Source organism: Priapulus caudatus, unplaced genomic scaffold (genome assembly GCF_000485595.1).
Source record: "Priapulus caudatus unplaced genomic scaffold, Priapulus_caudatus-5.0.1 Scaffold2815, whole genome shotgun sequence".
Classification (NCBI taxonomy): domain Eukaryota; kingdom Metazoa; phylum Priapulida; class Priapulimorpha; order Priapulimorphida; family Priapulidae; genus Priapulus; species Priapulus caudatus.
This window is the reverse complement of record NW_014579876.1, coordinates 7,809-17,673: the sequence shown is the minus strand read 5'-3', so window position 1 is coordinate 17,673 and position 9,865 is coordinate 7,809. Positions and strand designations below refer to the sequence as shown.

The window sequence follows — 9,865 nt, the reverse complement described above, 5'->3', positions numbered from 1 at the left end:
AAAAGATCCAAGACACCACAAAACTGCTTCTGTTGAACACACTCTTGCATTTCAATTTGCCGTTGCTCTTATTTGTGTCTCCTTCCTTGCCTTGTCGCTTTCTCTCTCTGGGCTGCCTGTTCTTCGATTGATCACTGCAGAGTAAAATATCTCAATCACATATGTATGAGAAACATTCCATTCGACATAACAATGAATCTGATTATCTACCTCATATATCTGTAGCCTGATTATGAGGCCCAGCAATGACTGTAGTCTGATCTTGAAAATTGTCATGAGGCGTTTCCGATGCTGCTTTGCCGCTCGAAAAAAACCTTTTGGTTTTGGTCCGTTATTCTGTGTTTTGCCATCAGCTACATGTAGTGTTACAATCGTAAAACGCTTACCCTCTGTCTGATCAAGTGCCAGTCCCTCAAAAACTCTTGATCTGGAAGAGATATTGTTGCTCGCCGATGATGCAGCAGGGATCACTAGCTTCCTATTACACAGAAGCAGTTGATGGCATCACAAACTGTGAAATTGTTCTTATGCAATGCCTTAGTGTAATGGCCATATTTGAGAAATGGATATCTAAAAAATATACATGTATGCACATTCTAAAAAATATTTACAAGTGTTGAAAGTCTGTATATATTCTAAGCTCAAAACCATTGTATATAATGAAATTGTGGGTAATTGGGTAAACATATACTGCTTATACTGATTATGATAGGCTAAATCTAACATGCGAGTATATACTAGTACTGAAAAACACAGATGATTCGAAACAAAGATAATATAACCATATTAAAAAGAATTCAAATGGAAATGAAAATTTGTACTCAAAGTACTGCAACAAATAAAAAAAAGTCATATATTCATTGAAAGTTAATAATTTTCTGTCCGAAAAGATAATTAAATCAATTGTAACATACATTTAACCATTATTCCAAAAGCATAATTGAAAATTCCTTTAAATATAATAATGTTCACAGTAGATATTTTGCAGGAGAAATGACACATGTAGATGAGTATTCTGGAGTTGTTTTTTTGGCACTGAGATGCTTTGAACGATCATATTTTGATTAGAACTCTATACCATGCCTAAAAATATTGCTGTAGATAAACATAATACCTTAGAAAGAGGAAGTGGCATGAAAGCAGCCACATTATCCATGCCCAGCTATATCTGACCCTCTGACCATTTAATATGACTAGCCCCTCTCAAAGGCCAATCTAGGCTATGCGAGATCATGCATATGCAATATAGGTGAAATCCATTGCAAGCAGTTTATGGAAACTCTAAAGGAACTAATAAACCTCTTCTCGGGCACAATTGAGCCAAGTTACATTTATCTCCACCGTGTCATTCATGGGATCTCTAGGCCATTGCTCCTCCTCTAGGTCAGTTCCAGGCCTTTCAGATGTGCTCGGCTAAAAAAATAGAACAGGAGTTGTCAGATAACAAAGGACGCTCAAGTGGCGGTAGCTGGATAGAATAGGACTTTATTTTATAGTAAAGATATCAAATTATATAGATTTTCGAGCTCGCCCAACATGAATTTCATGTTTACCCCACACTTCCCCTTATCATAAACCAAACAGGCGTGAAGAAATACCATGCCCGTCTTGTCCGACCCACGGCTCGAAATATCACCTGTCTTTCTGTCGCTGACAGCGTGGCGGTTGAATTTGTTAATGTCACAGGTAAACTAAAATATTACCTGTCACATGAGACAGGTGTAAATTTTGTCAGCAGCACTTGAAATTATTAATATTCATTTCTATGCACTTCTCGTAAGACGTAAAGGACGCGCTTACAATAGACTCATCAAATTGATATTTGGGTGGGTGGGTATTTTAAGTTACTTGGTAGTAGGGTTGAAGGGTATTTGGAGGTCGAGCGGCACACCTCAATATGTATAGGTAGCACCCCCTGGAGTACTAACCCAATGTAAAAAATATCTTGACACCCACCTGAGACTCTTGGACGTCACTGGTATGGGCAGTGGTGTCTGCAGTGGGTCTAGTTCTTGCACTAGTTGCAGCATGCCTCAGTCTGGACAGTGACAGCCTCTGAAAGCATAATGAGATGCATTTTATAGAGGATAGAAGAGATTGCGATTTGCGGTTTCACAAAAAATTGTGAAACATGTGACATAGTAAAGCTCTCAGACAGAAGTTTTATATTCTACTTTGAGACATATAACACTGTGAATGGGTTTCTGATAACATAACTGACTGTAATAAATATGTATGCACGCCAATGAAGTAATCAATGGCTTGGGCATGCTTGTACTTATCACCCAAGAGTTGGATTTAAATAGCGAACGCAACTCAGACCTGTTTGTTGTTCTTACAAAAAACCAACACGCAGACTGGTGCGTACAAAAAACATGTTCAGATGACAGAAAATTTATTTGTCCTTCGGACGAGAAACAGCCCATTTTCACTCATCCGCAGGCGTTGCGAACGGGTCTGACATTATATTTCCATACGCCTGACCGGAATATGGATTTTGCAGTGGTCACATATGTTGTGAAAAAATATGGAAAGACAAAGCTTGAAAGACAATGGCTCCTACTTACCGACCGATTTGCCGCTGAACGTGGTTGAGAATCTGTAGCTGGCTCATTTGGCTAGCAAAAACATAAGAAGCATGGACATGCTTACCATTTATTATAGCTGGCAGGTGAAAATGTTCAAAGATGGAAACATTGAGTGTATACCCCAAGATATATTTTTAATTAATAAAGGTATACAAAAGCATGACTCTCCACCCTGGTCCCAGTTCGTTCCGCTGGGTAATTCCGATTATTATCTCTTGTCAATCATATATGAATGAAATACCAGAAACATAAATAGCCCGCTAAGTAAAACATGAACAACAACAAAGCCGACACAGGTGTGTAAAATCCAATCACCTTCCATATTTCGGGATGATTCAAAATTCTGTGTCCGACTGCATGATTGACTGTCTGTCAACAGAGTGCCAGTCGGTCATGACCGAGACTATGATGGACCGTTTTGAGGACCCCCCAGACCATAGACTTAGTCCAATGATCAGAAGGTGCATATGGGCTACCAGCAAGACTTTTCTAGTGTTTCCACTGGTAGTCCATTCATTTTAACTAAATTTTGAGTCAACCAACCACTAATTGCAACAATTAATTTGCACCAAGTGACTTGGTTGGTACGATGCGTATAGTAACATATCAAAAGCTTTACCATAAATCTGACTTGACCAGTGGAACGAGACTAATTTGCAATAAAAAGAACAAGAAATGGCTGCCAGGGACACCAAACGAATGGCATAATTTCGACATATTTATAGTTCAGTTACAACAATTTCATAAACCCTGCATCATGCCACTACATAATCTTGCTAACTACCGTGCAATTTACCGGCGCAAAGCAACATTATCGGTTTTCGCCTAGTATGTATGTCCATTTATAGATTTTGCGATTTTCCCTCAAATATTTACAATACGATTTTAGATTTGAGACACAACAATAGAAGAGTACAGCCCTAAGGCAAACTATTAAACCCGAAATTTTACATTTAGGCTTGTTACAGCAACCATATAGCAATTTCATACCTTGCATATTAGGTGTTTTCAGACAACCCCTATCACAAAACTAAGGTTTAGCAAAACGTTTATGGGATCACAAATATTGGTACTAGCTCTAAACAATACGGCGAAATCAGAATGGAAGCGATATATAACCTAATGCCCAAGATCAGCGCTCGAAAAGGTTGATACGGCGGTCTCGCCGGCGGTCGCCCCCAAAGTGACTAACAAGCTGCTTGGGCCGAGTGGAAACTTGCGCTTGAAACACTGATCATAGTCGCCCAGATATGAACTGGCTGCGGCGATTCCCTTTTTGCCAGACTGTATGCAAGATTATTAAAACATCGCCCTCAAATTTCAGTTTGCTGCGGTATCAGAAAAACCTAAATATAATTATGTTCTTGTTCCTCTTCATGTAAGCTATACACAGTCTCTCAGGTATCAACATGCCTTAAACTGGTTACCCGCTTTATTCATTATACTGCATAACATTTATTTAGCAGCAACAGACAAACTATACTGGTTGGAAGCGGACTCTTGTTGAAGAAAATGCTCTCTGGGCTTACGATAATTTTGGTTTCGGGCCAGTGGATTCAATTATCACTGCCGAATTTTTATATTCGGGGCTAGTGGAATTTTCACGATGTCCTAGCGCTGCTTAGAGATATACAACAGATAAAAAACTGAAAGATAGTGATTTAGTGTCATTTTTTGAGATGAAGTGCTCGTTGTGTCGACTATCAAATCTTATTCATGTGGACCATTCACATCTTGCTAGATAGGTACTCTACGGACACATAGGCCAAAAAACAAGAATTCAATATCACTCTTGCATTTCCAGAGTTTATCATGAGACATTTTGAATTATGCAATAGCGGTCTCTTCCACCAATCAGATTTTGGTAAACTTTTGATATATTAATACCTTGACCACAGTAAGATCAATGGTGATAAATAATTCTGTTGCAATTGTGTATATTTAGTATTTTGACTGGACTATCGGTATCATATCTGGATCCCGATTCCCAAAGGTGTCAAAACTTGTCATTTGGACTTTCTGTTTTGTAATATGAGAGGTGTGTAAGGTGCATCACAAAAATTACCCTAGATTTCAACTTGCGCCACGAGTGACATTCCTGGGGCTGCAGTTCGCACTGTCGCGTAAGTCACTAATCTTCACCAGGATCCGACCACAGAGGCCCGTCGTAGACTTCTCATTCATTGCATTGCGATGAAATTGCTCATTCAATGTATCTACAAACTGGACATGGACTTGTGATCATGTACACTGCATACAGTCCTTATTGCTGGTTCAGTCGTATGATATATTGGTAAATATGTGTACTGCATGTTATGCACTGTTATCTTTCCTACTTATGCGTTCGGGATTTCACAATCTCTGGATATCGTAAATATTATTGGACGCTATGGGTCAGAGAAGAATAAAGTAAACTGTAAGTTTAATTTGCTCTATTTTAACTATCCCAGACAATTCAAAAAATTATCGACTGAATCAATGTAAATAAATAATGTATCTTCATTCTGTTAGAACTGACTGAACACATTTGCTAAAGCACTCATTACGTTCTACTCTACAGTCTAAACATATGACAATAAAATTGGACTAAGTGTGCACAGAAAATATTAGATTAATCGCATTAAATCAAAATGTAGCAATAGCCATTAATCATGTGATTAAAAAAAAAAGTAAACGCTGTATTCTGTACTCCTCAGATAAAATATTCTTATTTCTCTGCCCCTGATATACTGTCAGGGCGGGCGTTTTTCGGAAAAATTTTGAGATCTTTGAGCCAAATGCAGCCCCTCCCTACGTTGCGCCTAAACGCGGGCGCGCGCCCGGTTGGACCCCCCCATTTCAATCGTTGAATTCGTTATCGAATTTGGAGACTATAAGTTGCATGATTTCGAATTATAATCGATCATCCTGGGGACATCACTAGCTGCGAAACCACACACCGAAAGTACAACAGTCACCCCTTTTTCATAAGTAAGCCGAAGATACATAGGTTTCTTTTGTTCTTCCTCTATGTACCATGTACATGCATCTTCAACTGGTGAGAGTAAGATTAGAAATGACACTAGCAGATGATCATGTGCACTTGCTCAAATTTAGTTTGTTAACCACTGACTGTTATCCACGTATAGCAAATTCGTGCAATTTGGTCGCCAATAATAATATAACAGCACTGTATGTCTTTATAGTAAAGTTTAGAGGACTGTCTAAATCTCAAACTTGATAACTTTGATATATTTTGTGTTGTGTATTGGATAGTCAGGCCAGTTGGAAATAAACTCCCAAATATTTACACAACCATAAATTACCTCTTGGAGGGGGGAAAACCTGTGCCAGTGTAACGCAGTGGTCTCTGACAGACTCTTGGCGTTGCGTGGAAGAATTATTCTAACTGTCTGCTGCGCCCCGGACCAATCGCCACAGGTGTTATTTGCTTTCTCTCTATGTCTCGGGGGTAGAAACGCAGGGTAGACGATGCCTAAATTCAACATCCGCGTCTTTCCAGCTCACACTCGTTTATTTCCATTAGAGCACAGCATACCCTGAAATTAACAATTGCCATGTTCCAAGAAACTGTTTACAACTGCTTTCAGATGAAGATCACGACAAATCATCTACAGACTGTGAATGTCGTTTTTTGTAGCTGTCACCATGAGTGATGAATGAACATTGGATATTCGGAGTAAACAGGAAGGATAAAACTTGCGTTTCTCGTCATTGACTGCTATATACGTTAGAGATGTAGGTATAAGAAATTCCTCGAAAAAGTACACATGCACACTTGTTCAGCGTGTTCATGACGAGTTAAACATCGATAAGGTCAAAATAATTGCCTAAGGGGCATTTCAATAGCTGTCTGAACCACTAAAAAACCTGCGCCTACCTATACTGCTCTATCATTTCTGAGCTTTTTAAAAAAGGTGAGGACATATATGTCAAAGTATGCACTAAGACATGAAGATTTATTACAGTGGAAGCACCGTAAAATGTAACAAAGAAAATTGGGGGGCGCATAGATAGGAATGGGTAGGCAAACAAACAAAGCCTCAAATCAGCTTGTACAACAGAAAAGCTCTCAAACTCACCATAACCGGCGGACTATGAGCAGAAATTAACTCCCTGCTCCCTGTCCCCATATCAAATAAGGTTGACCGGGCATACCACTTGGTAAGAAGTAGGGTGCAATGCCACTTTCTGTGCCAGCCGGCCCTCGCTTTCTTTTCCTGGCATTCCTGCAATTAGGAGTGGCCTACTACCTACGTGTGAAGGTATGAAATGCCTTCTTTAAAGCTGCCGGAGCTGATATTGAGCCTCTTCAAATGCTGATCGAAGTGGAAAGTCCTCATCTGCAAAAAAAAAATTCTAAGCTGATTCCTGATCTGACAAGTGTATATAATATCATTATCGCAGAGACGACTCGGCGACTGATCTTTATCTTCAGGCAGAGGAAACTAATGACAGCACACCACAGTTAGGCGCGAGGTGCGGGTGAAACACGTATTTCCGACCTTTTACGACAAGAAATACCGCTTTCTGCTAGAAATTAGTTAAACACCTCAAGAAGAACCTCTGTAAATTGTTTAAGACTGTACCCCACATTACTAAACTAACGACTGAGGTAGTAAACGCTACTCTGACCATCACTCGCTTCATTGTAAGCGGCTACATTTGCTAGCTCCAAGAAACGGTATTGCTAGGGTCTAGAATACTAGCGTAATTGACATTACTCCATTCCAGTCAGACAGCTGGCTGTGGTTACAATTTTGCATGTTATATTTCAAGCTTCAGCATTTCAAATTGTTGATTTTGTTCTGACGTTTTGTTAATGACAAATACTAGTAATACTAAGTAGACACAGCCCTTGGAGGACTCAAGCTTTCAAAGAGTATATATAACCTATTACCGGTAGTCATTATTAAGAGCGAAGCGCTCGCTCTTAATATAGTCATATACTCTTTTGAACTTGAGCTCCAAGGTCTTGTGATACGATAGAAGGTACCAGTAACTAGCAGCTAGGGCGAAGTGCCGCAGGGGAGTTCGGACATGTAAGTAGGCCTAGTCATTACCCCGTGTCTCCATATCGCATTGACGACTTAGCCGACCAGGCTATGCGACGAATTTGCTGATTACGTATTCTAAAACGGTTATTCAGAGTATCATCTGGTATTCTAACGGTATTCAACCGGTATTCATCGGCGTATTCTAAACCCTAGCAATAGCCTACCGTTCTTGGAGTAAAAGCCGCGCTAAAGGCCAAACACACTGCAGCGACAACGACCGACCTGTAACGACAAACGACAAGAGTCCGGCGACTGGCGCAGCCACACTGCCAGCGACCAGCGACCAGCGTTAGGTCAAAGTTCACTTCTCGCACAACAGGGCGGATAATCAACAAAAGGGCGCGAAAGATATCTGCTACTGCCTTTCTGCGAGGCTGTCAAAAACGGCCTCTACTAGAAAACAATATAATGTTTAATAGAAATTTATAAATGTACCGTAATGTAATGTATGGTAGGTTTGTGTGTGTGTGATGTGTGTGTGTGTGTGTGTGTGTGTGTGTGGCGTGCATGTGTGTGGTGTGTGGGTGTTTTAGAAGTTTGTTTATCTCGGGTCCCTGGACCGTGTGGCGATCTAGCTCTATCGATCTGATATCAGAGTCGTCATCAATTGATACTACCTCGATATATATAATAGAACTATATATATGATGATATATGTGTGTGAGTCGGTGTTGGTGTGTATGTGTGTGGGGTGTGGTGTGTGGTGTGTGATGTGTGTGATGTGTGTGTTGTGTGCGGTGTGGTTGTCGTTGTGTTGTGTGTGTGTGTGTGTGTGTGTGTATTAGAAGTTGTTTATCTATCTATCTATCTATCTATATCAGAAGTCTATCAATTGATACTACCTCGATCTATATATATATATGTGTGTGTGTGTGTGTGTGTGTGTGTGTGTGTGTGTGTGTGTGTGTGTTGTGGTGGGCGCTGGTGTTGTGTGTGTGTGTGTGTGGACCATGTGTGTGTGTGTGTGTGTGTGTGTGTGTGTGTGTTTGTGTGTGTATATATTATATAATTAAAATAGTTGAAGTAGTCTAAATTCCTAAAATTAATATTTATGGTAACAGTGTGTAAATATATATTTATATTCTATGGATAATTGCAGAACAATTTGGGTACACCCAATTCTTCGGCAACGGGTGGAACTTGGCGAATACCATAGGCTTGTTCAGGAGCTAAAATTAGACGACGAGCGGTTTCGGCAGTATTTCAGGTTGACTAAGGAGCAGTTTAGTGAGGTAAGCGAAATAATATAGAAATAATATGGTACCATGTATAGTGCTTTGCGTTCGGCTATCATATGATATCACATTAATACTCATCAGTTATATGATATTAGGGGACATATTTAATTATTTTCCATTTATATTTGATTACAGTTGCTAGAGCAGGTAGGACCTTCCATTCATCGGCAAAACACGCAATTTAGGGAAGCAATATGTGTAGAACAGCGCCTAGCAATATGCTTGAGGTAATTATTTTTGCACAGTCATTTATGTCATCTTTGCGAATAATATTATTCTACCATCAGAGTATGCAAATATTATGACCTACTAAAAATATCATCTACAGAAACAGTTAATACAATTTTTAAAGAGCTCAATAAGATGTTTGCAAATTTCAGTAAGAAGGTTTCAGCTCACAATCTTGATGCAGTCAGAATTTCTATTTCAGATTTCTAGCTACAGGGGATTCGTACAAAACCATTGGGTTTAGCTACCGTGTTGGTTGGTCAACTGTGAGAGACATTGTAACAGATACATGTCAAGCAATCTGGGAGGTAAATGTATATTTGTTTTTTATGAACCTAATTATAATACACTCGACTCAGTAGGCCTACGTTAGGTGTAACTTTTAAGATGCACGGAGAAACCACGCGTAGTAGCAGCAATGTAATGTAATAAATGTGTTGCATTTCATTGTAGGTACTAATGCCCCAGTACTTGGAGCCACCAAACCATGATGCCTGGCAAAAAATTGCGAGACGATTCCAGGAAAACTGGCAGTTTCCAAACTGCATCGGAGCAATCGACGGAAAACACGTTGTGATTCAAGCTCCCCCTAACTCTGGCGCCTTGTACCACAACTACAAGGGGACATTCTCCTTGGTGCTGTTAGCCCTAGTGGATGCTGATTACTGCTTCACTATTGTCGACATTGGCGCGAATGGGTGCAATAGCGATGGTGGTATATTCAAGCAATCAGAATTAGGGAAGCGTTTAGCTT

The 9,865-nt window shown here is 39.8% G+C and overlaps 1 protein-coding gene across 1 annotated transcript; it reads right to left on the bottom strand.

Annotated features, from left to right (window-relative positions):
• Window positions 1–1,219: 1,219 nt before the first annotated feature.
• LOC106819085 lies at window positions 1,220–6,721 on the bottom strand. The gene is made up of 4 exons (XM_014823745.1): window positions 6,671–6,721; window positions 4,654–4,704; window positions 1,957–2,055; window positions 1,220–1,413 (listed from the first exon to the last, which is right to left on the bottom strand). The coding sequence occupies exons 1-4, from the start codon at window positions 6,719–6,721 to the stop codon at window positions 1,291–1,293; spliced, it is 324 nt and encodes a 107-aa protein (XP_014679231.1). The 3' UTR covers window positions 1,220–1,290.
• Between the last annotated feature and the right edge of the window lie 3,144 nt (window positions 6,722–9,865).